Consider the following 27,443-nt stretch of genomic DNA (forward strand, 5'->3'; position numbering starts at 1 on the left):
AAAAAAGCCACTGCATACTAGAGCTGTTTTATGTAAAATTTAATAGAATAAGAAGTTATTGCTTATGTTTGTATTTTTTCTGCTTTGATCTTTGTCCCTCCAAGCCAGTTTTTTTCTTGTTCTTATTCTTATTTTTCACGTTGTGAGTTTCATAATACCGGACTCCAACTTTCTTGGAGCGCTGCTGCCTCTCAGCTCGTCGTCTCTGCAAATACACACAAAACACATTAGCAAGTCCACGGTACCCCACAGCCTGAATGTTTGCATTCTTTCAAATGTTGTTCACTTTGCATTCCTTAAATAAAATGATTTCAAACAAAATATTACACCTCTGCTTTTAAAATGTTAGAGGAAGATATGCTTTAATCTTTACAAAAGTAGTGATCAAGGTATAAGAAACAACGTGATGTGCACAGTCACATAAGAGGTCTTTAAAGGAAGGTGTGACAGAACGTTCATAAGAAGATTCACTCTTCTGCTCCCCTCTGACAGTCCTAACAGTCCACAGCAAACTCCAAACAGCCCTCGCTGTACAAGTTTGCTTACGAATCACTTTCAAAACCCTACAGACTATGTCACTTGGTATTTTAAGTTGTTCTAGAAGAATTGTTTAGATGTGACTAACATGAACAGAAAGCAGCAGCAGCTCCTGTCTGAAGACAGACTAGTGCTGCCCATGTAGTCCCAAGTTCTCCCATCTCCCAGCAGTTAGACCCCTGCTCTCTCAACAGCACCAGTGGGGATGCAAACCCCGCAAGCAGAACAGTTACCTGCAACAGATTCACCCCTTCAACGCTGCCACGGTTACCCGCTGGGTAACCCCATGGGTCCGCGCTCAGCTGGACGTGCTACTGCCCCATCTCACATCAGCAGCAGGTCACCCTGTCTTCGTACTCCCCCTATGTGAGCTACAGTCCCTGCGCTCTCTCCCCCCTACTAGTGCCCAGTCTAAAAGCTCTTAAGGAACAACGGGCAATTATCTATAAAAAAAGCCAGCTCTATTACCATGCTTATTGAACTACAAGAAATTACACTTACTTCTTTGGATGTAAGTTTCTTGCAAGGCTGTTTACCCAAATCATCATCACCATCATCTTCCTCTTCTGCTTTCCTTTTCCTTTTTTTCTCTGTGCTGCCTGCAAAGAGCAGAGATCACATACTCGGGCATCTTCCAGAACACGCAACTCTTCGCAGAACTTAACACAGAGGTCACCAGCCCATCTACTCCAGCAAAGCATTCCTTTGGTTGTATTTTAACAGCTTTTACCTAAGCAACATGCATGTTCCTCAGCAGAGAATCACTCCCTATTACTATGCAAACTGCTCCTGAGAAGCAGATTGCTTAAAGCCCCACGAAATCCAGGATTTCATAGTCTTGTCAGAATAGGTTTCTCCCACATGATTTTGCCTTTAATCAAACCTACTGTTGAAACGGAAGCCACAGACTTCTGGAAGTCACCACAGTAAATGCTACAGCCTTAAGTACCTCTGTGCTTTCATAATATAAATTTTCTAAACCCCCTCCACTCCCTTCCGTGTACTATCACCCCATCTAGAACAGCAATTGCTCGGACTGCACTCTGCCCACAGCATCATTCTTTTGGAAATGCAACATTTGTCTTCACTTTATTCTCCTTCGCTAGTAGAGGGACACGTTGTCTTATAGGGACAGGTGTTCTAACGAAAGGCTACAGCAAGGTCATCATGCAGCCTATAGGTTAGCCATGGCAAGATTTAAATAGCTTTAGGGGAAAAAGAACTTGCAATCAGGTGCTAATGGATGCTTCTCCCCCTAAACCCTCTCTTCTGCTGCTGACAGGATTTCAAAATATAGATTAAGAACATCTACTAATGTCATTTTACCTCTGTCTTCGGTTTCTTTAGGTTCTTCAGACTTCTGCATGGATTTTGCAAACACTTTTTCACTCAGCTGCTTAGGGATTCTACAAAAGATAAAATAAGCAACATAAGAATGTTGTAACACAAAAGGACACCATCTCCAAGAAGTGATCAGTCTGCAATAGATCCAAGTAGTGTGTCAGCAGCAAAACCACAGCCTTTGCACCTAAAAAACATATTACAGTAATCTTGCCTCTGGAGTTACTGGGCTTGTGTGCTGCACAAAGGGACAAAATAAAACAAACTTGAAATCTCAGTCCTCACAAAGCTGGTGGATGGGCTTTTCTAAAAGCGGGCATGGTGCATGAGCTAGGATCCTCTTGTACATGCACGGGGAGCCAGCAGGCACATCCAGGTAGGACACTGGCCTTGGTATGGCTCAAGAAAGGGCCCAACATCAAGCAGAGATCCAACAATGTAATATCGCTACCCAGAATACCAACAGATTTCTAATCCATAGCTTAAGAGGCAGCTTTCCAAAAGTGAGGACTAGTTATGCTGGTAAACAGGGCTTCTTGGAAGACTCTTCCAAAACCAAACTGCTGCTTAGCCAAATTCAAATATTTATGGCTAAACTAGATAAGCTGTGGCAACTGGTGTCTGGCAACACAGAGGAATCAGTCAAGCAAGTCACAAATGGAGTGAAACTATAGCAGAATCACTTTAACCCTTTCCCCCCTCCCCTGCGAAATATCCAAGTCGCTGAACAGATTCATATACCTTATTGCTGAGAATCTCTTGGCTTTGGCTTTGTCCAGAAATTTTTTGTATTTTGCAATCTTATCATCCAAAGCCTTAAGAACTGCCTTAGAGCTCTCCTTGGCACCTACTACAGCCAACTGCGATTCCTCCTCTACTGAATCCTGACGTTGCTCATTTTCCTCTTTCTCCTTTTCCTGCTCCTCCTCTCCAGAAAAATCACTGTCTGTTTCATCAAAACCTGGCACATCTACAGGAACCAGGTCTTCTTCTGAGAACTGAGGTGCCACATTAATCCTCCCAAAGTTCTGCCGAACATGTGCCACGAGTTGCTTAATTTCAGTGTCCATATTATTTTTCTCTTCTGCTGGCTCCACACTTGATACCAACTCAGAGATTTTCTCCTCGTTATTATCCTGGCTTGATGTCATAGCTACTTCCAGTGCAGGAGGCTACAAGAAAGAGCATGATGGATATATTATCCACAAAATCTGTTCCACCACCTTCGAGCGCAATTTTCATTTTATGTCTTTGGAAAAAGCCTAAGATGACAGGCCAATGACATGATAATTACTGATGTTTCTGGTAGTCAGATGATTGTCAAATGGCCCAGACATCTCTTTACAGGGTATTGCTACCTGGTCCTCACCAAATTCAATTGGGCATCATCTGAATCACCAGGCTCGGGCAGAGGACAAGATGCGCACTGCCCAAGTTACATGGCACTCTGGGAAAAGCAGCAGTGAATACCATGAGGAAAACTGAGTAATATGTGAGAAGAGGCACGAGCATCACATTCTCACCTGGGGACCTGTTTCTGCATTCGGTGGCTTCACAAAGAATGGAATTCTGCCCCTCTGCCAGTCATTGAGAACCATCTTGCTCACGGTTTGCACATCAGGCTCACCACCCTGAAAGGAACCAGTAACAATTTATGTCCACGTCTGCAGGGCATACTGCCTTCCCATTTCCTGTAAGCAACAGAAACGTTCATATTTCCCATGATCAGTAACAGGCCACATGCTCTACCGGCCTGCAAATAAAGTTGTCACACCTTCAGCAGTTTTCCAGTCCTACAAGCAAGTTTCTCAAGGAAGTCTTCTGTATCCTTCCAGGAATCAATTTTGTACGTCTTTCTGATGTACTCTGCTTTGGCTCTTTCCAGCACAGCACTAATATGATCTTCAGGGTTCTTAATCTTTTCAACTTGAACCTGAAAATAAACGGTAGAATATCAACCCTTTGGAAAGCGTGCACTCATTTCTTTGAGCCCATCATACTAAAAACAGAAAAAAATCTCCAGTGTTTAGTGCAGATACATACCACTCCCTTCAGCACGATGTCTGTTTCTGTGTCTCCAGATGGATAAACTACACCCGGGCAGTCGATGAGAAAAATCCGCCGCATCAAGGTAATGTATTGCCACACCTGAAAGAGATCAGTAAATCCCCATGTTACCTCTTGCCACACAGCCCACTGTTTTGCTTTTTAAATGCACAGTGTTAATAGAGAGGAGTCATCTTAGGAACTTGGTATCAACACACAGAAACAGAATATAACCTGGTGTTCTTGTTCGGCAGCCAGGATGTACTCACCTTGCTCCTTCTGGATCAGCCAACACTATCCCTACAGGTTTGCATCAAACTACGAACTCACAGCACCAAGGTGAAGAAACTACAGTTACAACAAACTACAATATTCTGTGGTTTTCCTCTTCCATGACCCTTAACTTTAATGATATTTAGGGGTAAAAGGCACAGGCTAGCAAAGATTGCCATAACTTTGTCTTCTTGTTTATTGCCACATTCTTGAAGAACAAGAGTTCCTCAAGCACTAGCAGAGCCTGACAGCACAAATATACCCAATCACGTGACTCAAGAGAGCACAGACCCTGAGCCAGGGTGGCTGAGCATTCAGATCACAGCACTACAGCCCAGGGAGAGCAGGGACGCAGGAATGCTTCCAGTAGCCGTGCTCCAGAGCAACAGCTCCATCAGCCACCCCTCAGACTCAGGGTCACGTAGCCTGTACAGTTCAAGTGCTAGACTTGAACATGTTACCCTAATTTTACATGAAATCTGCCTTTGACAATGCATTGACATAATTATTTTTTATCTTTAATGTAGGGATCTCTTCCTACCTTTGTTTCACCTGCAATAGGGGCCACATTGCAGACCTTCTTAGACCGTAATGTATTGATCACTGAGCTTTTGCCAACGTTCGGATAACCAATGAAACCCACGCTGATCTGTTTCTTGTCAGAGTGTAACTGTTAAGAAAAAACGCATCTTTTTAACACCTCATAGAGAAAGACAGAATTACTACTACAGTTCTGAGCATGTGAGCAGTTACTGTTCTCACTATATTGGAAGGCAAAGGGGGCTCCAAAGTACCAGATCAAAAAATGAGATCAGCTTTTTTCTATCAGGAGAAATGTGTAAGGGTACAACCAATTTGCCATCGAAAAACTCCAAGGATCAAAGAAAATATCTGCTACTTCAGAAGGAAGAAGTGAACCTCTCGCATTCCCAGTTGCTCTAAAATTACTTGTGAATGCCTTATTTGGAAACCATTTAGGTTGAAAAACCAAGCAAATACCAACAGTATGTAGCTGGGTAAAGAATACAGATGTGAAAATTAACCTAAAGACACCAGAAAGTGCCTTTCTTGGAAAGACAAAGACACTTAAAAGGAGAACACCTTAAGAGGATATGCGTACATGCAGGACGTGAACTGGTGTGAGGTATGTTCCCTTCTTCTACACACTTGATCAGACCTAGGAGTGTCTGTGGGATACTCTGTCTACACAAAACCTAGGCCAGAGATTGCTGGTCAAACCCACTCCTGCTGGATCTCCTCAGCTTGACAAACACTTTGAACATATTTGAAGGAATATTTTCCATTTTTAACTCCAGAGAAGGGAGCTTTATTAACGGAGATGTTCGCTGACAATGGCCATAGGGAAGCACACTGAACCCCAAACACTAACAAAACAAAAGTTTCCACCCTAAAAAAATAACTCCAGCCCCTGCACACAACAATACAAATCCCCCAAATTGTTCTGTACCTTTCCAAACTGCCTTAAAAGCTGTATGAAAGCACCTTTGCCAAAAGGGTTTGTGAGGCTGGCGTGAAAGGCGAGTGTTGGATACTCCTGGGAAAGGACAGCAACCCAGCGCTTCTGAAGAGGAAAACATTAACTCAGTTAGGGATCCTGTGCTGCAGAGGTGGTGAAACAATCTGCTTATGAGCAGAAGTACACAGCATCTTCACTTGGGTCACAAATGTGACTGTCTATGAAAATTGCTCTGTAAGAACCTTTGAAGCATTTCACCAACCCAATAGCTAAAAGCACTGAGTATTGTTTTTATAAAAGACAAGCAATTTCCCAAAAATGCCTTCACTGCTAGCTAAAACTAATTAGTTTAACAATATAAAGCAAACCAGCTGTGGTGGATATGGATCTTAAGCGGACTAACATTTAGCATACTCTGGAGACATCAGCTGAACTGTTAAATCCAGACAGAGGAAGTAGAGAATTTGTGGCTGGTGAGTGTTGCTCAACTCAGCCAAACTTGGACAGATTTACATTGTAATTGTTACTTTTATAGCAGACAAGCAGCGAGCTCCCATTGACCCAGTTACATTATGCCCTTTGAGACCAGCAAGAGGACTGGCAACAGAATTAAACCAGAGGCTACAAAAGGAACAAAGAAGGTCCAAGGAATAACAGGCAGGACTGTGCTTACAGTAGCCCAGGTAGGAACAAGATCACATTTGTTCAGGACAAAAATGAGATGTTTCCAGTGCTTCTCCTTTTTAAGATAAGATTCCACATGAGGGGAGCGAGTACCCATGGGATCCCTGGCATCAAGAACTTGAACAACAACATCTGATGAGTCTATCACCTGAAAAAAAAAATCATGCAGAAGGAAAGGATTTTACAGAAAGCAAGACATCTATAACTCCAAAATTAAAAATAATTATTTCCTGAACTACATCATTAATCTGTAACCCCCCTGTATCCTTCACAAACAACTGTTACTTCCCTACAGAGTAGTGAAGCTCAGACTAATATCATCCACTCTCCTCCTAAGTCCCATCCAAATTCAGGCTGGACAGCTGAATAGTTTTTACCTACTCTTATGCAGGAGGAAGACGCTTGTAGCACTTGGGAAAGAAAACACTGCACCCAAACGGGAAAATTAATTGCTTCAGTAGACAAAAACAATGTTCACCATCCATTCTGCAGCAACTCAGTTCTGCCATTTCATAAAGGATCAGGATATAAAGTATGTTTTCTGGATCAGTATGAAACACACAACCAAGTAGGAACCTGCTGTTAGTCCACTAAGCATCTACAGCAGGGAGCTGTCATTTTATGACTTGCTTCAAGCCAAGCAAATTTGTTTCAGTTATTTCCTGCATTTTTGGCAGCGTCTTACTGAAATCTGTTTTGCTCTATCATTCCCAGCACTTTTAGATCTAAATGAAAAGGTTTTAAGCTACATTCAGAAACTCAGAGCAAAAAGTCAAGCAATTTCACACCTAGCAGTCACTGAGAACATACAAACTGCTCTTACAACCTCAATTCATTCTTAGTCTCCATTTCTCTAGCAGCCACGGTGGCTCACAGGGAACGGAGGGTCAGAGCCCTCCAAAGACAACCCTATCAACATGCCAGATGTTTTTAGCCTCAAGAAACTTAAGGGCATGTGACTGGTTTATTTGTGGTGAAGCCCCAGGAATTCAAGGGAAACGAATATCTTCACTCTGCCAGTCTGTCTCTACGTGATATATTATGGATGTCTGTTCCAGGGGGACAAGAGCTCAAGAATCAAGCTCAGTCACGCAGAGATGTGAAAATGAATCTCTGCTCCCTTCTTCAGCTGGCTTTTTCTGTTTGTGTTTAGGTACTCCATCAGTACTGAAGAAAGGGTATATGGTTTCAAGTCAGACAGTTCAACTAGGCTGACAGGAAAGCAGGCAAGAGAATGACAAACTCGGAACAAGTCTGCATGAAGAAAGTCACTTAATGTTTCTAAGAAACTTTACAGCGAGATCAATTGTATCAAAGCTTCCCTAACCGAGCAGTAAATGGTTTTCAGAGCTATTCTGGTTGTCACTGTACAGGATTTCCAACGCTGTGAAGCACCTGACTTTGTAAAGGCTGAAAGACAGATATGACTCTATAAACATTGCTTACCTTGTAGAGCTCACCCCAGATTCTTTTGGACTGTCCTTTCTTATATATTTCCTCTTGTGCTTCATCTCTGAAAGCGGATTACCAAAGACATCAGCAACCACAATAACAGGGTTACGGTGTTGTTTTCTCTAAAGCCATTTACAGACAAAAGAGGAGATGAGGCCCAAGTAACAGAGAGCTGGATTCTGCCCCACTCCCCATCCTCCCCCTTCAATCTACCCATTTGCAGAAAGATCCTACAAACATGTGCCCTTTCAAAGATTGCCATCTGGCCACTAGTCAGTTTTTTACCTAACCCAAAATGTGAGTTTGGAGATATTCTGACAAGCCACAGAGAACAAATCACAAATAAAGAAGAGTCTCATGGCAGTAACAGTTTGGTTAAACACACAGGGACAAAACAGAATTTAAAAAGTCCCAAATTCAGCTCATCTCACTTTCCTTACTCCTCATGCAGTAACAGCATTGATAGATGTACTAGATACATCTTTAAAAATAAAGCTGGCTTTTCAGAAATGTAAACAATGAATAAATTCTCCCTTCTATTTACCTTACACCAGTGTCTTCCGTCACGAGGTCTCGGTCCTTGCCCTGATCATAAGATCCTGATGAGGCTTCAGCATTCTCCACCAGAGACTGCACATCACTTGCAGAAAGATTTGGTCTTTTCCTCTGTGATTTGGGGCCAAATGTTGTTTCAAATGTTTCTGTGTCAAGAATGTGAACTCTGGAAGTCTGACGAAAAACAGGTTGGTAAGAAAAACAAGCATTGTTTTTTCCATCTCTCATGGCACGCAATGAACAAGACCTTAGATCAACACAACCCTGTGACCTGTGACAAGAGTTACAGGCACTTTCCTAACAATGTTTGAGTTTTCCAGCTTAATCTTTGAGAAATATAAGAGTGGATATTTAATAAGCAACAAAACACATTGCACTTGCCAAAGAACTATGCTTCAGTTCTTTCACCATAAATTATGTCAAATGTAATTAAAGCTACAATGATGAAAATTTAGCTGCTATCTTTGATCATTTCTTATTTTTCTAACAAGTGCACAAATCTCGCCAAATTCACAGATTTTTGTCAGGGATAATTACAATCAAAGTTGTAGATTTTAAAGCCTGTAATGAATGCCAACTTTTTTTGGAACAACATATAATTCATTGCTGAAAGTAGTAATTTGTTTTTGTAACGCACATTTTACTTTCTTGTAACTTTTTCCTTTATTTAGGTAACAATTTTTATGACATAAACCTGGAAAGTTTCCACATGAAAAAATAGCATGAGTCCAACATAATAGTTCAGACATCATGAAAGAAACCTGGTAGTAACTAAAACTTGGTGTACTAGAAATGAAGGCTACATGCACAAGCATTTCTGATTCAAGATAAACACATATTTGAGTTCAAATTCATCACACAAGTGTCTGCTGTGTGAAGCATCCTCAGAAGAGGTCCCTCTGTCACACGAGCTGTTAGAAGCATTAGAAGATAAGGCGGCAAGCTGCTACAGTCATCCTAAGGAGGTACGCTAACCTAGGAAGCATTAGAGTAAGTTTCCTAATGGAAAATGAGGATTTCTAGTAAATAATAGATCTTCTCACAAACTACAAGGAAATAACACACTGTTTCTTTGACTTCACATTCAACGTCCACAGCAACAGGCTCTCAAAACCATCCTTCCTCAAGTCATTCACTCCAGCTGCCCCTCCCAGTGCTTCCAGAACACAATATTTCACCAGACTGGACAGAGACTGCACCATCGCCCAGGTAAGTAATAGTGACAACACCTCTGTGCACATAACCCAGCTTTCAGCCCGTACACACGAGTGATACACACGTGAGGTTTAATCCGATCATAGAACAGGGACATCGGCAATTTTTTTTGCTTCATGACCACCCTGTAAGGATCTTTCATGACAGTTTCCATCTCTTCTTGAAACTTCTGTAGGGATGATTGCTTGATCACACGAGTATTTCCTGCATGTAAAGATAAATATTGCACCTGACCATTCCTCATTTTAACCACTTCAGAGACCCCAGGTACACCAATAAAATATTAATACTCCATCTGGAATCAAAAATACCAGTGACAAAAAATATGGCATTTTACTTGAGACAAATCCCAAATTAGGATAAATAAGGCAATCCCTTTCTTCCCCACCACTTAAAAACAAATTTTAAAACTATCCCTAGGACACATAACATACGTAGGCTACAACACACACACACATGGGCAAACCCCAGAAAATGACCAAAGGAGACAGAATAATCACACTTTAGAGGAGTGCGCAGAAAGCAGACACCTGAAGTGCAGGTACATGCACAGTGTGAGCCCGTACTCATGCCTACAGCAGGGGTCCTTCAACTTCATTTTCAGGAACCATCCCACACATCACCGAGAGCACAATTCCAAAATAAACACCCTCCAAAAATACAAAGTTCGACAGTCTTTAAGCTTGCCTAGTCTGAAAGTTGAAAAATACACTCACCAAACCATTTAATATTTGGTTCCACTCTTGCAACTGTGCCTGGTGCCACTGTTGACTGATACTGTAGAGGCTTAATCACTTTACCATACTTGTTTCTAAGGAAGAAATGAGAACACATGTAAATACACAGGGGCAGCACTGACTCCTCTAGCACTTTTGTTTGCTAGACCAGAAAATTCATCCACAAAATCCAGAAAAACCCTTCACTAGAACTGGTGCCCCTGAGAGTGACACCGGGGATGGTACCACCTGTAAAGGCTAATTCACTTAAACACTGGAACAGAAGCAGTAACGTCAGCCAGCGCACGCTCCTAAGCCTCACTCCAGCTTGATCAGACTCTTCTGTTTACATCAGACCAGGAATGGCTTAATGGGGTGCAAAAAGCACCAAAGGACAACTTCCCAGTAAACACGACCTTGCTCTCCCACGGGTTCATGTGGACCTTTTTAATCAGCTCTACCCATCGGCTGGTGCAGAACACTCATCACAAGATGATTTCCAAGTTGAGACCTGGCTTAAATTTAGTAATTTTTAAAAATACATATTCTCCAGTCTCAAAACAAAGTGCAATCTGGCAAAACAAAACAAAACTGCTAATCTGAACCAGGACTCTCAGAAACCCCTGCAGCATCTACAACATGGCAGAGACACATGTTTACAAGGTGGGGGCTACTCCGCAGCCAGCAATTCTCAAGCAGAGCTAAGGGGTGTCTCTCAGCAAAGGAGCCGTATGGAAGTCACGCTATTCAGGCATTCTGAGGCAACTTTTTAAGTTATGCTGTCGTGGGAAATTAAGGAATTCTGGGCGGTTCTGGGTTCATGACATTGCAATGAGACCATGTCGGCTGTTCTGCATCACGTTTCCCAACTGTATTCCCTGATACGCATCGCTGGCCTGGTGGAGCTTCCCAGCTCATGGTATTAGAGAAGACACGAAGGAATGGCTCCGTGCCAGGAACTGACATTCTGTCATCAGAGCCCGGCCAGCCGCCCCCAGTGCGGTCCTGCTCTGCCGCACGGGCTGCAGGCGCGGGCACCGGGGGCCGCACGGCTGCTCCCGATGGGCACGGCCCAGTTACCAGTGCCCGCTCCCTGCCGTGCCCGGCCAGACCCCGGCCCCGCGGGAAACCACCCCCCGCCTAGGGCCGGGCGGGCACACGGAGCCGCCTGCGTCCCGCCGCACCGGGAGGGCGGCTCGGCCAGGCCGCGCTCACCTCCGCTCCTTCTGCCGGTACATGTTGAGGCGCCGGATGGTGGCTCGGTCCCGCATGTTGTTCCCTCCCGCGCCCTCCACACGATCTGCGGAGACAAGACAGCGTCAGCCAGGGGCGGACCGACACGGCACGGCCTGGCCCGGCACGGCACGGCACGGCGACCCTGCACGTACCGGGATTGGTGCTGGCGCGGGAGGGGTTGATGGTGCTACGGCCCTTGTAGCGTGGCTTCACCATGGTGCTGAGCGGAGCCCCCTGCGCAGGGCCGGGCAGCGGTCACAGCCGGACCGGGGGAACCAAGAGGCCGCTCCGCCACACGCACAGCACCGGGCTGGAAGCGCCGGCACAAGCACTTCCGGTGCGGGGGGTCAGCGTCATGACGCACTTCCGCTAAGGCCGTCTTCCGCCTGCGCAGGCGCAGCAGCGTGCCCCGCTCACCACGTGTGCCCCCCGGTCGCCAATGCAATGCATGAGGTGGCCCCGGTCCCCCCCACATCCCCCCGGGTTTCCCGGTCCCCCGCCCCGGCTCGGCGTCACGCCGCGGGGGCAGCTAGCGGGGCAGCCCGGGCCGCCTGTGCTGCGGGGCGCTGCGGGCCCGGCGGGCCGAGGGGGGCGGGGGGCTCCGGGCCGGCCGAGGGTCGGGGGGCTGCGGGGCGCCGTGCTTGGCGGGGGGCTCAGTCACCGGCTCTGCCTCGCCCGGGCCGCACCGCCTGGCCGGGGCTGCGGCCTGGCACGGCAGGGGCACCGCAGGCCGTTCCAAGGGAAGGGGAGGCTGTACTAGCGAGGGCACTGGCACAGCAGCGCTCATTGTTTGTGCAATGTTGTTGTTCACAGAAGCATAATCAGAATCACTTGGGCACTTAGCTTTAATGCTTCTTTCCATTCGCAGATGAATGCATGCGGTCAGCAAAGGGGCTCAGTGGTGCAGGGGTGCTGGCGGGAGCGCTGGCGTCGCGGAGCATGCTTGTATGCAGCAGGGCGGCAGCGATGGGATGTGTGTTGCCACACGGGGTTGTTTTTTTCTGGGTTACTGGCAAGGACCTTTTGAAATTAGAACGGTGGCGTTTTTATATATGTGTGAAGAATTCCATGGACAGTGCAGGAACTTGAATTAAATTTAGGCAAATTATATGTCTAAAGACTAAGCCTTATGTTCATGTTACTGCCAGATTTTTATAGAAATTGGAAAGATCATCACCTAGGGGGAATTAACAAAGCACCACCGAAACGGTGTTAATTTATACCAGAGACTGCATGGGGGCCAAACTGCTCAGCACATTGGGGAATCATTCTCCAAAACGAAGGTGTGGCCTATCGTTTCTAAATAGTTATTAGCAGCAGAGTGTTCATGGCTAGTTAAATTTCCTTCTTGTTTTGCTAATGCTTTTCTAAATCCAGAACAATAACAGAGCTGCTGAGATTTTGTTCTTTTAACAATTTTCAGCATTTTGCTGTTAGGTGGTGCATAGTCCCAGTTGTACAACGAAGTCTTAATGAGTCAAGACTTGCGAGATGTTTTGTAAGATGGCGGTTATGAATTCTGAGTCTGTTTTGATTAAGGCTATGATTTCTGTTTTTGCTCTTAATAGAATTATCTATGCCTTGGGCATTTAAAAAATACACATTGATGTGGGCATAAAAAATTAATTCCAAATTGTAGATAATTGTTTAAGCTATCAGACTTGAGGCTCATGTAGAAGAGTTTTCCCAGGACAAGTGTGTTTTCCATTAGAGTTGATAGGAATCTGTCAGAAGATCCTTTTGACTTTCGGATTTTTAGACTAAATAGTTGAGTAATACTTGCTCTGTTCTCACCCACTCTTTCTTCCTTTTCCTTAAGAAAACACCCTTTTTATTGTAGCAAGATATCTTGGACGGTATCCAGAAAATTGCTGTCTTTTTCTGTGAAAGAATAGAAATAGCTGGCTTCAGACATGAGGTTGTGTCATGGAGAACTTTTATTGGCAATGCCTCAGAGTTAATTGTTGAATTCCCACGTCGAAAACTTTAACAGGGAGGTCTCAGCACCGCTCTCCCCAGCCTTGCTTACGGTGAGCCCTGTTGTCCCAACTGGAGTGGGCGACGAGCCTATGGTTTCTGTCATGAGAAAATTTATACTGATAACATATGGGAATTGCGTTCAAATTGGCATAAATTCATCCTTTCAGCTGCGCTCTCCTCTCCCTCATGTTTTTCCTGACCAAAATTATGTTACTGGGGCTAAGAGTTAGTATTTAACTTGCAGTATCTCTGTAGCTGTGGTTGTTTACTTGTGTATCTGATAACATACGAGTCAGATATTTTACTCTACTAAACTAATTTTTTGTTGCTCTATGACTCACATTTTTTCATTTGCTATTGATGCATCCTCCTGTTCCAATTTTTAACATTTCTTCTTCTTCTTCTTCTTCTTCTTTTTAAATTGGCTACAGTGGGATGTTGTCCATGCTGCGTACCAGACCGGACAGGGGGGTTAGTGATGGATGCCAGGCCTGTCGGATCTGCCAAATGGCCTCAGCTTCTTTGACACGACTAGCCTGACCGTTGCTGAAATGAAATAATTCTAAATTTTCCGTGGCCTCTTCCTTGTCAAAAACCCAGTGAATGCGGTTATGTGATGCCATCAGAATGACTCATTGCCATAATTACATATGTTCTAAGGGGTTATTCCCATTGTATTATTAAAAACTAGTGATGCTTGATTTTTGGCAGGGATTGTCTTCCTTGTATGATTTACAGATTTTGTCAATTGAATGAAGGAAAAGTAGATTTCCAAGACTTCAGAACAAGACTGGACTTGTACTAAGAGCACTTTTTCGGTGTGGTATTGAGCTACTTTGTTTTATTTAACAGGATAAAGGCAACATCAGCCATCTTACTCTCCTTGTTGCAGTGATTCCCTGCAGAGCACAAGGACAGAACTGGGTTTCGTCGCTTGCCTTCAACATCGTCCCAGGCACAGCCAGAAGACACAGCAGGTGGTTTATTACCAGAGTAGTTTTCCCAACTCAGTTCTCGGGAATAGGTTTTCAAGGATGTAGCTTACAAGAGCAGGCGGCAGGGCTCCTTGGCAAAAGGCTCCAGGTTTGACAGGTCCTTAACAGAAAAAAAACAAAGCGATCCCAGATATCATTGCCTTGGATCTGGAGTTCCCAAAATGGTGACTGAAAGCAATAGGGGGAGGCCAGAGGGAGGAAAAAATTGAAAGTCAAGCAAAAAAAAAAAAAAAAAGGCAAAAAGGTGAAAAAGCCGAGCCCAGCACTGTGCCCAGCAGAGTCGAACCCTCGGCCCGAACATCCTCCGAGCCTTCTGCTTTACTCTTTGAATGTCTGCCAGCGCTATAGGTCTTTCACAGGAACTAAGTGTTTACTACCACTCTGGAAGCTAAAGCATTTGCATGTAAATGTTTTACTTTCATAATTTGATTTTAATAGTCATGGAAAGTGACTTCTTTTCTAGAAAGCTGCACATGCTGCATCAGGCGTGTTAGCCTTGCGCGTCAGCAGGATCTGACAGGGCCTTTTTCAGGCCGTTTCAGCAGTGAATGGCAGGTGAGGTTCTAACCAGGCATTTTAGCTTCTGGTGTAAATAACAATGTATTATCTACCTGCTAGCCTTTTTTTTTTTTCTCCCTCTTTTCCCCCACTAAGATTCTGCTGCTCTTCAAAAATCATGGAGATTCTGGCAAGCAGCTCCATCTAAACTACGGTTTGGCATTCAGTTGGGTATAATATATTATCATGTATATAAATGCCATCGGTGTGATTTATTTTTGGTGACTGGTTAACTACAGCTGGTATTTCTGTAGTTTTAATAGAGGGTTTTTTTGAAATGTTATGCCTAACAGCTCTCTCTCTGAAGACTATTGACTTAATAAAGTCTGTAAATATATATAAAATACCTCTTTTCATGTTCTCAGACAATGTAATCCAAATAACAGTATTAGGGATATATATATTCACTATCCTACTCTATTTCCTTTAATCAAAGCTAAGATTACTTCTGAGTGAGAAATTGTTTTAACATAAACATGAACTAAAAAGTATTTACATTGCCTCCATCTCCATGGGGGTAGAAAGCTAGTAAATTATTGTTTGAGAAGTATGTGTGCACACATTGAACTTGACTGTAGCAGATGAAAAATACAGATTTATATTACACAGAGAGGGTAAGAACATAATGCAACCAACCTGTGTTTGGTGAAATTTGTCTGCTTTAGTCTCTAAATCTCGGCAAATGAGATAAAAATTAAACAGTTGCAAGACTGTAAGCTGTTAATAGATTATTCCTTGTTTTTCGTTCCCCATTACATGGGATGAATTACCCCAAAGCTAAGTAAAAGCCTAGAAACTGTCCTGCAGATTTTGATTAGAATTCTGTCCAGTGAATAAACACCCGTTTGTTCAACAGTAAAAATGAAGATTTTTTTCCTGTGCAACAATGTTTCTGAGGAAGGATCTGGCTGGCTGTCTATATATCTAGCAACTGCTTCTCCAGCTCAGCAACTAGGTGGTCAAGGTACAGAACGGGAGTATTCGCAGAAGTCAGAGCAGCAACGTTTCCATGCCGTGATCCGTGTAGGTATGTTCAGTTTCAGGATGGCAGACAGAAGTTACTTAGGAGAGGCTCTCTCTTTCCAGACATTCTTGGTTAGTTAGGATTTGAGTCCAGTTTTGGTGAATAAAGCAAACAAAGCTTGTTCAGCAAACCCAGTTATTTATTTATTTGTTTAAAGAAGCATATTTTACAGTCATGCCATGGAGAGAACACCACAACAGATTTTATTTGATGGGCTGAAAGAGAGCGTTCATGTGCATGTGAGTTGAGATGACATCAACCTGTCTAAGGAAATCTCCGGCTCGGACTGTTGAGCTGAGTGTGCAAATCATGTTGGTCAAAGGCAAAATGTTTCTAAATTCATAAATGAACCAGCTCTCTGGGAGTGGGAATTAGCATAATTCTGGAGCTGATTGAAAAAAGAAATTTGATTTATTTTTTAATACTTTCCTCCTAATTTTTCTAAGACAATTTAATTTTAAAATCACCCATACTGAAAAATCTTGGATTTTCTTAGTATGCATTTTAAACTTTCCTTTGCCTTTCTCCCTTTTTCTTCCCATTTTGCTATGAAAGAGGAAGAAAGAAGGGAAAAGGCCACAACAGAAAGAAGTTTGTCAGTTTTTCTAAAAAAACTGGAGAGTTCTATAAAATAGGTTGGTTGATTTGTTGCATGCGGTGTAGTTTTGAAAAAGTTGTGCTAATATTGCCATGAGTTACTGTAGGGAATCCAGTCAGTTAACAGAGCCTCTGTGTATAAAACCTTACTAATGCACTCTCTTTAATCCTTGTTGAGAACTGGATCGAGATGCTGCAGCAGGAGGGAGGAAGGAGTCGTTTATGAATTAGCAAGCTGAGGTTCACGAAAGGGTTACTGATTATTGCTGCTAAAAAGCGGAAAGGAAAAATGGTTCTGCTTACATGCAATGCCATGGCACAAACAAAGTAACTTCTCTCACAGGCTAGCTGGGGCTAGAGAACAGTGAGATCCGATCTTTCAGCTGGGAGGCTTTCAGGAATCGTCTGAACATGATCCATAAACAACTCAAAGGATGACTTTTAAGAACCTCTTTCTCTCTCTGCTTGGTATGCTGGTCGTTTATCATTGTGCTGAAATGGAATCCCCTTTAAAAGATATAACGGCTCCTTGTTTACTTAAACGCAAAGTGGATGATGGGCTGAAAGGTTTTGCTGCCAGCAGAGCAGTCACAGAGAGCTTGGTACAGCTCAGGAGCTGAAACAACTGTGCAGCTCCCACGTTCTGCACTGAGCCAAAGCAGCCGCAAAGCGGATGGGGTGAAGGGAGAGTTTAGGTGTCCTCAGGCTGGAGTCGAGTCCTCAGCAGGTGCCACGAGCCGCCAGCTCTTTGTGGGAGAGGACCAGGACGGCCGGGCATGGGCAGGCGACCCGTGAGAGCGAGCAGGGAGCCCTCCCACAGGCATCCCTGCTGGCTCGCTCTGCCCTCCAGAACCAGAGCAGAGAGGGTGGTGCAGAAGCACACGCAGTGGAGATGGTATTTGCCAGGTTTAGCTTTGGGTGAGCTTTTTGCTGCTCATCTCCTTACCAGGGGAGCCAGGAGCTTTAGCAGTGCATCACTGATCTGCCCCGGGCACATCTCTGGGAGCCACCACACCTCCCCTGGCTCTGTCCCTCAGGACCAGAGGGCTTTTGCTGAAATCTAGAGGAATTAAATGTCTGCCCATATTTAAATCCAGGAAGCACATTTTAAAATACAAAGGAAACTGAGCAGTATGCCACCTCGTGAGGCTGCTAGAGGTAAAGCTCTCCACGCAGAGAAGGCAGCATTCACGTGCACCCTGCACGAGTCTCACCAGGTCTCTGTCCCGCACAGTCCTCGTCCTGGTTCCTCTGCCCAGGTGTTGGCTCTTGCAGAGCAGGAGTGCTTTTGCTGAATCCAGGGAATTCCAGTCGGTGGCACACAGACCAGTAGTTTCTACCAAACTTTAAAAGTTTGCTTCTCTTCCACAGAGCCCGAACTCTGCCTTCCCCCTCCCGCCTGCCTTCCCTCCTGCTACGCGCCTGGGTGGTGTCCGGACGGATAGACGAGCGTGTCCCCAGCCTGGGATGGAGTCCCGCAGCTATGACTGTACAAGCGGAGACGCGATATTTCGGCAACCTGCGGTTTGTTGTAACCTCTCATTTTCTCAGTCTGCTGTATGTTAACTGGATCCTTCAGTGGGAAATTCCTTAGGGGCTCCGCGGAGCACAGCTGGGGTCCTGCAAATGCAGGATGGCTGATTTGCGGCTGCAGTGCAGCTGGCAGCATTTTCTGGGATTTTCTTAAAGCTTTGGTGAGTTTCCCTTCTACAAGTGAGTCTCTGTCCTGTGGGACACCAGCCTCCATAGGGGCCAAGGCATGAACCACACACTCAGGAAGCTGGTTGTCATTTTGTTTTTTGTTTTTGTTTTTTTTAATTTGAAGTAACTCTTTGAAGCAGATTCAGGGCAGATACCACTGACCTCTTACCACAAATGTTTAACATGTATTCGCAATGATAAAGTCATACAGCTTAAAACACAAAATAAAGGGTGGGGGGAAGAGAAAGAGGCCATGCCTTTGTGTGAGTCTGGGTCCCGGCTTGGGGAGAGCAGCTGTGTGGGGCCAGTCTCGTCCCTCTGGGTACGACCGTGCTGTGCTGAGGCCACGGGCCTGGTCTTGAGTTGAGGCCTTTGGTCATGAAGTCTCACATCTGGGTCCTTCGCTGGCTCATACTCCACCTTTCCTCCCTGCAGCATCCCCCGCGGAGCCCTGGGGAGGTGGGCTTCCCTCCACGTCCACTCCCACTCCTCGGCAGCTTCTTTCTGCAGTCCTGGGTGCTGTGTGTGTGTGCAGCCTCCCTAAGTATCATGTATGTGGTTTCTCTCGGGTCTGTGGGTCAGTCTGGGAGTATATGTCTGTCTTTTCTGGACATGTGTACGAGTTGTGTAGCAGTGCTCTGGTTCGATAAAGCTTTCATATACATAGCAGCAATGAAGTCTTGCCATCAGGTGACGTAAAGGGGCAGCTACTGGGCAGGGCTAGCGGACGTTGTGGGGACCGCGGCCCCTCTCTGTTTGCTCTTCCTCTTCTTGGTGCCAGACTTCGCGTCTTTGGTGTCTTTCCGATTTCTGTTCCCATTTGCATTATCTTGCTTGCCTTGTTCTTCCTTTTTCTTCCTTTTCCCTGCAGTAAAGCAAAGGGGCACTGTGAGGCTCTCCGGCTGCGCGAGCTGGCCTGCGGCCCACCGCTCCCCACACGCAGAGGTGCCCGAGAGCCGCCCTCGCTATGCTTTGCATTGCGAGCTGTTGCCTAAACATCAACGGGGAAGAAGGATCAAATCTGGATTTAGCTTTGTAATTGTCAGTCTCCAGCAGAAGCGTTAACACTTGCACTTCTCTGCGGCCGCACACCAAGCCCCTTAGCTTACGCGCGCTGCTGTGTGCATCAGAGGAACAGATCGGCTGTGCCTGCCTCCCCCTGCCCGCTGTGTAACCCCTGTGGTGATAGCCACCCCTCCAAACCCGTTTCCTTCCAAACACTCAACTCAGCTGCAATCCTTGTCCATCCCGTAAGAGGACAACCAAACGACCATTCATCCTGAAGACACTGTAATTCCTGGGGAAAACACAGACCTAAGCGTTCCGGTAGAGAGAACGACTGCCATCACCACAGCGCACAGGCATGCACTTTGGCTGCTCGGCTGCCTTGCTGCTGTCTGGCCACAGAAGAAGCTAAAATATCTGAAAGCCTGTGGGACATGTGGGAAGCCGTGCTGAGCATCACCCACCCAGGACTCTGTGCTGGTTCCACCCTGAGGTCTTTCTGGCTGCTGTCACGTTGTGTTCCCTGTACCGCAGAGCGGTAGTGAGATGTGCAGCACATTTATGATACTGGACCATTGGCTGAATACTTGTGCCTGACAAAGAAAGGGTGCCAGGGTGGGGTGGTGAAATATTCCGTATCAGCTCACCTTCGGGGCACTGGTTCTTCTGCAGGGTGCATCGCCGCACCTCCGTGGTGGCAGGACACAGGGAGACGTCTCCAGAGGGAGCCTGCAGAATCCGCCGCGTTCGGTCTTCATTGCCCTTCTTGAAGCCACAGAGCTTCCTCTTCTTGGAGCAGGGCCCCCAGGGCCCCCACTCACTCATTTCACATTGTGCTGCCGGATAACAAGAGAGGCCAGAAGTAATTCTCATTATTCTCATTTCTCCATCACTGCCTCAGGACCTCCCGGAGCCCTTGTGCACCATCGCACCTCTCCCCCACTTTAGGTTTGAAGGGCACATGTGTTCCCCAGCAGCTTCCTAAGTTTTCAGGGCACCCCCCTCCTGCCGTACCACACAAACCATGAGTCACGCTTCACAGACATGCAGCAGCAATGCTGGGGTGCTGCTCCCCATCTAGGCTGGATTCCAGAGGCCTCTGCCCTCTGAAGGGCTGGGTCTAGCCTGTACTGTCACCCACTCAACACGGGTATGATGAGCCATCGTCTCTGAGGGGTTTGTTTCATCATATAAAGCAAACTGTAGCAATACATGCAACTGGACCAGACAAAAAGCTCAGTGAAAGGCCCTGAGCATCGCTTACCAGGACTGCTGCATTCCATGGTGCCGTTGGCAGCAGAGTAGCCTTCGGGGCATGTGACATAACATCTCCCTTTGTGCAAATACAAACCTTCCTTACATTTTGTGCAAAAGTTTCGACTGAAACAGGACTCACAGTTCTCAATTTTGCATTCTGGGGAAAAAAGACACAAAGCTGTCACGTAGTCTGATGTGAGGAAAGGACTCGGGAAGATCTTGACTGCTAACTGGAGTTCACTGCTGGCTCCAAGGGGTCTGCCAACAGCCAAGGCAAGTCTCTGAATGTCCTGCCAGGCCTGGTTGTGCTACTTAGAAGTCAGTTTTCTTTGCACTGTCCCCTGGTACAGGACAGAGCCACTGTGCTGCAGCTCTCTTAGCCAACAGCAGCTGCTGCCAGTTCGAAATCAAGCAGGGTGGAAAAGGCTTGGGCTGGTGTTCAGCTTGAGCATCAGTCAGCCAAAGTGGGACAGTGCAAAGAATAAAGTCTTGTGTCAATTGCTCCAGCTGCAGCTACAGTGTGGGCTGCAAAGAAACGGAGTTAGACGGAAATCTGGCCATGATGGTGGTTTGCATGAAACTGCCAGGGAAGTGATCACACTTTTCCATGTCCGCTTCTCTCTGGTGCTCTGGCTGAAAGATGCAGCCCCAGGCCAAGGATCTCATTCAGAGAGCTGCTTGGCCATGGTGAACAGGCAGAGGCAAGAAGAAAAGGTACTTGTGCGAGCAGTACATTAAAACCCGAGAGGATCTCCCTCCTCCTCCTTTCTCCCAAAGCAAAAGGCTGCCAGTCTGGCAGCCCAGGTAACAGAGCTTCCCAAATGTCCTGCAAGAAGCCACCTCCACAGCATATTATGCGGCGCTGAGCATGCTGTGACAGGGTAACACAGTCCTGAAGGCTTTACTGGTGGCCCTCTGCTCTAATGGACCATTGGTCCATCACTACCACCTGCCTGCAGCACGGAGAGACCCACGGAGGCTCTCAAAGACCAGGAAGGCCAAAACTCAAGTCAAAATCTGCATGGAAGGGCTGATGTGGGGGTGGGGGATGCCTACCTGCCTTCTAGGGGCACTATTCGGGCAGTATCTAGCGGCTGCGCAAAGGGAAGGAGCATAGCCTGGCTGCACGCTGACCCAGCTGCAGGGGGGAAGCATCTGGGCACTTGAGGCCCATTAGCCATCATCAGCATAAATTGCGGGGTTATTCCATGGGTAGATCGCTGCCCTGCTCAGCACAGCCTTCTCCCCTCTGATACAGCCCCAGCATCTTCTCTCACCTGACCAGAGGCAGCGTGATCCCCTGCAAAGCACTGCCACCCTCCCATGTCTCGCCCCTTCCCTCCCACCCCCATACTCACTGATGCACTTGTTCATGTCTGTATTGCGAAGGCCAAAGTATCCCAGTGGACAAGATGGTAGGCAAATCCCAATTTGCCGGATATCATTCCTCTCCAGAAGGATGAAGAGTTTGGGGGAACATCTCAGGCACCCATTGAACTCTGAGCACAGGTCGCAGCCTCTGGCACAGCCCTGACTCAGCTCGGTGCTAACTGGAAGAGCAAGAGAGAAGCAGCGGTTAGTGCAGCCCGCAGGGCTGGGCTCTGCACGCTCCGGCTTCAGCCCCCAAATCCAGCACCAGCGGCAGGCAGGGCAGGGACCGGGGCAGACCGAGGGCTGGGCTCCTGCTGCACCCATGTCCTCGCCGTGGCTCCCGGCACCGCTCTGGCCGGGTGTCACAGCCCCTTGCCCGATGCTCGCAGGTGCCAGTGCTGTGCCGAGCGCAGGCGCGAGGGTCGTGACAGTGGCAGCAGTGATGAGCAGGACCCAGAAGCAGATGCCAACTTATACAGAGTCCCAGTGCTGTCCCCCCACCATTCCCCTGCCTCCCAGCTCTGTCCATCAGCCCCGCTGCCAACGCTGGGCAGGCACCCATGAGGGACACGCGCCCGAGTGGGCCAGCACTTCCCCACCGAGTCCCCTCTCGGAGCTGGCAGTGCCACCCCGCAGAGCTTACAGGCACGCTGAAGATGAGCAGGAACCAGAGCCGTGCGGTGCTGGAGTGAAACCGTCTGACTAATTCTGCACTGCACTTGGAGCCAGGCTGCGTCCCAGGCTAGATCTCGCTCTGACCCTGCTTATGTTAACTATAACTGGCAGTGCAGGAGATTTCACTGCCCCCAAAATAGAGATGTGTTCTCAGCTCCTAGATTCAGTCCAAGAAAAATACTCAATCCCATGTCTTGAGAGTTTTCTGCTTTTAATTATCGTATAAAATGATGCTTGTTTTGAAACCAATAGCATTCTTTGCAGGCTAGAATGCAGGTTATTTTTATTAGTTTATTATGCAAGCAGCGTCCTTGTTTATAGAAAAGCTGTGTATTTTAAAAATGTATTCTTTTAAATGCTGTGTTTACTACACTTCAAAAGCAAGCGTGAAGGACCACAATGTTCACATGCCAGACCGAGAGGTAAGAAAACTTCCCTCTCCCCTCGCAGTGACCCCAGACCCCAGCAGCTCCCCTGCTGCCGGTCCCAGCCTCATCGCTGGGTCTGCGGGTGCGGAGGCTGCCGGAGTCTCGAGAAATGAAACAGAAGGCAGAGGGGGTCCCCAGCCCTGAGGACCCTCAGTGCCCGGCTGCCAGGAGGGTTTGCTGGGTCTGGACTGGGACCTCCCCTCAGCATTTTGGGCCCTGAAACCCCAAGCGCAGGGACCCCCAGGTGATCCAGCCCCATCTCTCCCGCAGCGCCGAGCCGCGGTGCCAAGGCCTGCCTCTATGGCAAAGGTATAAACCGGGCCCTCGCTGGAAATTGCACTTTATAGCATTAGCCATGACATCAAGTTTTCCTTGTTCTCACAGGGCTCAGCAGTCCCAGTTTTAATATAAAATCATTTTTATATAATTTAATTTAAAACAGTTTTAATGTAAAACAGTTCTAAAACTAGCTTACATAAATGAAGGCAAACCCCTGTGGCTGCTCTTGCACCGATTCAGCCGAGCTGCCCTGCCTGAGCCCCGCGCTGGGACCGGCCAAGGACCATCCAGGCTGGAGGGAGAATTAAACCCCTGTGCACCTCAGGTCACCCCGCGGCCAGACATCCCTGCAGCAGCTGAGTGGGCACCCGTGCATGGCGCATGGCCAGGCAGAGCTGCCGGGGGCTCTGGGTGGGACAGGGCAGCCGGGGGGAAAGGCCGGTGTGGGGTGGGAGCCCGCCAGCACAGCAGGGCTGCGGACACGGATGGGGAGCGATGCGCGGCTCCTGCTCCCTTCCTTTCCTTCTGCTGCGCCTGTCTCCCAGGCGGGCACCTGACCATGAGGTGGTGGGGGACCCGGAGGCTGCCAGCCTTGGCAGGGTGCAGGGTGGGCTGCCCGCTGCTGCCTGCCCGCTCAGCACCTGCCACAGCAAAGGTGGGCTGTAGGAAGGGGGGAGGCTCACCCCATCCTGCCCTGCAGAGCAAATTCCTCCAGCCTTGAGTGCTCTGTGGGCACCAGTGTGCCTGAGGGCTGCAGCCCTGGGGAGCAGTGCTGGCAGTTCCCTGCCCCGAGCTGCAGGCTGTGGGGCTGCTCATCCCCGTCCCTGCCCGGCAATGCCTGCGGGGTTAGAGGGGGCTGCTGCCGCGGGCTCAGGGCTGCGGCAGGTCCAGTGGGATGGGGTAGCACATATCTCTGCATGGGACTGGGACCCGGGGAGCTCCCAGGGGCACCCCAGGCTCTGCCCAGCTCCCTGGGTTGGTAAACACATTCACCATCTGCATGAACCATACAGCATCACAAGAAGAAGTAGAGAAGAAAAGCGTTTCATACATACTTCGTCTTTGTCTCTTGCCCTTCACCACTTTGCTGCTGCCTGTTAGATCCATCGAGCTTAGAAAAACCACCACCACAAACAGTCCAAGCTGCATAGTAACACTCCAGCGCTGCAGCCCCTCCGTTGCAGGGTGATCGGAGGAGCCTGCTCCACAGCTGGGGATCTCTCTGCTGCTGCTAAAACGTCTCAGGCGGGATCAGAGCTGAGAGTCTGTGCACGAAGCCTGGTACAGGACCATATCCACAAACTACACCAGCAACAGCGAGCTTAGGTAGCAGGTAACATGGCTCTACCTTCATCCCCGTAAGGAGCGCAGGCGCTTGGCTCTAGTCCCATCTGGGGGCTCTGGCAGTGAGCATTAGCTGCTTGCAGTTTCCCAGTGCGCTCGCAGGAACTGCAAAGGAAGAGGAGGACAGATTAACTCAGCAGCCAGCACTGCTTCAGATGACGGCTGGGCTCGGCACTGAGGTGGGAGAGCGTGGAAGCCGTGGGGCAAACTGGGGGAGCGATGCACAAGGGGTGCGGGCAGTGGGGCAAACTGGGGGAGCGGTGCACAAGGGGTGCGGGCAGATGGTGGCACCCGGAGTGGTGTGGGGTAAATCACCCTCCAACCTCATCCACAAGTCAGTGTTGCTTAATAAGTTAGCACACAGAGAAACGCCTAACCCAGCTTTGCCATCTGCCGATGCTGCATACAGTTATAGCTGTAACTTGTTTAAAATAGTGCCAGTCCCCCTCGGCCGCCCCTCCTCGAGTAGCAGATGGCCTCTGCGGACTGCCAAGCGCACAAGATGTTTCCCATCAAGTGGGCACCTCTGGGGCTGGTAGTCGAGCCGAGCAGAAAGCGAGCCTGCAGTCCCAAGCCAGAGACAGGGCTGTCTGGGGACGGGGTGGGATCGTCCCACGAGCTGCCTGAAGTGCCGCGTTTCTGCTTGGAGGGAATTTCCAAACCTCCCAGCTCCCATTCCCCCGGAGCGGCAGGGAAGGGTCAGCGCTGCCTGCGCAGGCAGAGGCAGGGCCGAGCACAGGAGCTGCTCTGCCCAGGGCTCACTGGCTCTCGCACGGCCGTGCCAGCGGAGGAAGCCCAGTGTTTGGCAGCGAGCGCGGCTGTAAGTGCTTGTGCTGCCCTCGCCAAGCGGCAGCAATGAGTTGCCCGACATGCGTGGCAGGACGGGGTGATGAGACAGCAATGCCGGGAGGACAGGCTGGGCAACAAACCAATTGCTCTGCATGAACTTCTTGGAGAGCAAAGGGAAGCCCGGTGCAGCAGGAGATTGCCGGGTGGCAGCCAGGCGCAGCCAGTCCGGGAGCTGCTGTGTGTCCTGTCCTCACCCTGGAGCATCTGAGACCTTGCTCCTGCTGGCTGCCTGCCTGACTCTGGGGGACAGACAGCGCAGGCAGGGCTGCTGCAGAGCAGCGTGCTGCTCCTCTGAGAAATGACCTGGGAGGTGGTTTTCTGTGTGCCCTGTGGCTGGTGTGCAGGAAAGGCAACCTCTGAGCTGCACCAAGAGCTCTGGCACTGCCAGGCAGAGCCACGCTCCTCTCTGCAGCTGGCAAAGCCCTGCCAACGGCTGCCATTGTGTGGGAATAAAGGCGACAACATTCACTCTGTGAAGTCAAATGAAACAGAAAATGGTTTTAATCCTTTTATAATAACTGCGCAATCACCGATGCTCCAAATGGCCAGTGGTGATGGTGCTGGAATGAAGCCTGGCTGCACCCTGCACGCTGCCTGCAGGACGGACATGGGCCCCAGGGTGCCAGCCCCCTCCCGTGCCCACCATGGGGTGGGGGACCTGCCGAGGGGCCACCAGCTGGTGCAGCTCCCCCACTCCAGCCCAGCTATAGTGTAGTTATGACTACAGCAGCAAAATACCTGAATGGAGAGGGCTGCCCACAGCAGCGGTAGCGGGCTGGCAGCATCTTCAGTCAGCTGCTGCCTGGAGATGTGACTCGGGCACCGCCAGGTCTTGTAGCAGCACATGACTCAACACCGAGAGGTGCCCCGGGAGCAGGCACCTCGTGGTGGCTTTGGCTCACATGTGCTGGCAAGGCATGGAGGCCATCGGGTGCTGCAGAGCACTACTGCCATCCTCCCGCCCTGATGGCTTTGAACTTTTCACCATGTCCCTGCTGCGACTCTGCGGAGCACTGCTGGGGCAGGAGCACAGCGCTCCCTCCCCATGTGCTTGTCGTTACAGCCCACAGCTCATCCACAGGATTTTCAAATAAATAATTAGTCACTTGTGTAAACACCAACTTGTTCTGCACTTCCAAGTCTGTTTGCTGCAAGCTGCTTTATAAACACTGTCAAGTGCTTAAGCTGGGCTGTTGGGAGTGTTTACCCGAGCGGAGAGCCCTACAGAGGGGGGATCCCACCCCAGCCCCACAGCCTCCCTCCGCACTGCACTCATGTGCAGGGACCTGGGCACGGTGCAGGGCTCCCGTGTGCAGGGGTGAGGCAGCATGGGCAGCTGGGTGAGGAAGGACCCTCCGGCCAGATGGCATGGCACACTATGGCAATGCCTGGCAGGGCACAGGCAGAGGACCCCGGGGATGCTAGCTGGTGTGAGCAGGGCAGCGTCAGAACAGCAAGCCCAAACTCTCCCCAAATTAGTGCTGAGCGCCAGCTGCTCTGGAGGGAGCATGGTGTCGCCACCCTGATCCAGCTGCCCCTTGTTTTTAATTACAGCAGCTTTGCAGGTGAAGCGCATTTGCAGGAAGTACACACTGAACCCGCTCCGCGTCCTGCAGTGTTTACACAACACTCACAGTTTAGGCAAAGTCTCCTCAGTGTGGGGACAGCAGGGATATTCTCAGGGAGCAAATACAGCCCCGGCGTGCCAAGAGCCAGCGTGAAGCTCATGCCGCTGCCGCATACCCCATCTCTCAGGGTTTGTTCAGTACAAGGGCAGGGAAGTGCCATGGGAAACCTTGAGGGCACAATGCAAACCAGACAAGCACATGCTTTTTCTCCTTGTATCCT

At 48.4% G+C, this 27,443-nt stretch overlaps 2 protein-coding genes across 3 annotated transcripts in view; both read right to left on the minus strand.

Moving 5' to 3' along the window:
• Positions 1–24: 24 nt before the first annotated feature.
• GNL2 (G protein nucleolar 2) lies at positions 25–11,869 on the minus strand. Its single transcript, XM_037380550.1, has 16 exons — positions 11,685–11,869; positions 11,512–11,596; positions 10,297–10,391; positions 9,645–9,784; positions 8,355–8,539; positions 7,805–7,871; positions 6,348–6,506; positions 5,666–5,779; positions 4,739–4,867; positions 3,922–4,026; positions 3,653–3,811; positions 3,402–3,509; positions 2,620–3,050; positions 1,864–1,943; positions 1,039–1,136; positions 25–205 (listed from the first exon to the last, which is right to left on the minus strand). The coding sequence occupies exons 1-16, from the start codon at positions 11,746–11,748 to the stop codon at positions 56–58; spliced, it is 2,169 nt and encodes a 722-aa protein (XP_037236447.1). The 5' UTR covers positions 11,749–11,869; the 3' UTR covers positions 25–55.
• Positions 11,870–16,254: 4,385 nt separating this feature from the next.
• The window catches only part of RSPO1 (R-spondin 1), a 31,173-nt gene continuing 19,984 nt past the window's right edge, over positions 16,255–27,443 (minus strand). For both annotated transcript variants that reach the window (XM_037382212.1, XM_037382213.1), the window contains exons 2-6: positions 24,458–24,851; positions 22,008–22,199; positions 20,657–20,806; positions 20,040–20,228; positions 16,255–19,252 (exon numbers count right to left, since the gene is read on the minus strand). In XM_037382212.1, coding sequence (XP_037238109.1) covers positions 19,095–19,252; positions 20,040–20,228; positions 20,657–20,806; positions 22,008–22,199; positions 24,458–24,551 — 783 coding nt within the window. In that variant the 5' untranslated portion in view covers positions 24,552–24,851 and the 3' untranslated portion in view covers positions 16,255–19,094. The remainder of the gene's footprint in view (positions 19,253–20,039; positions 20,229–20,656; positions 20,807–22,007; positions 22,200–24,457; positions 24,852–27,443) is intronic.

The sequence above is a fragment of the Falco rusticolus genome, chromosome 3, assembly GCF_015220075.1.
Source record: "Falco rusticolus isolate bFalRus1 chromosome 3, bFalRus1.pri, whole genome shotgun sequence".
In the NCBI taxonomy this organism is placed as follows: Eukaryota; Metazoa; Chordata; class Aves; order Falconiformes; family Falconidae; genus Falco; species Falco rusticolus.

Coding starts and splice junctions, on each gene's coding strand:
- GNL2 (XM_037380550.1), bottom strand. CDS start 11,748: ATGGTGAAGCCACGCTACAAGGGCCGTAGCACCATCAACCCCTCCCGC. Junction 11,597..11,684: donor CCGCGCCAGCACCAATCCCG/GTACGTGCAGGG, acceptor TTGTCTCCGCAG/ATCGTGTGGAGGGCGCGGGA. Junction 4,868..5,665: donor TTTTAAGGCAGTTTGGAAAG/GTACAGAACAAT, acceptor TTTTCTTAACAG/TTACACTCTGACAAGAAACA.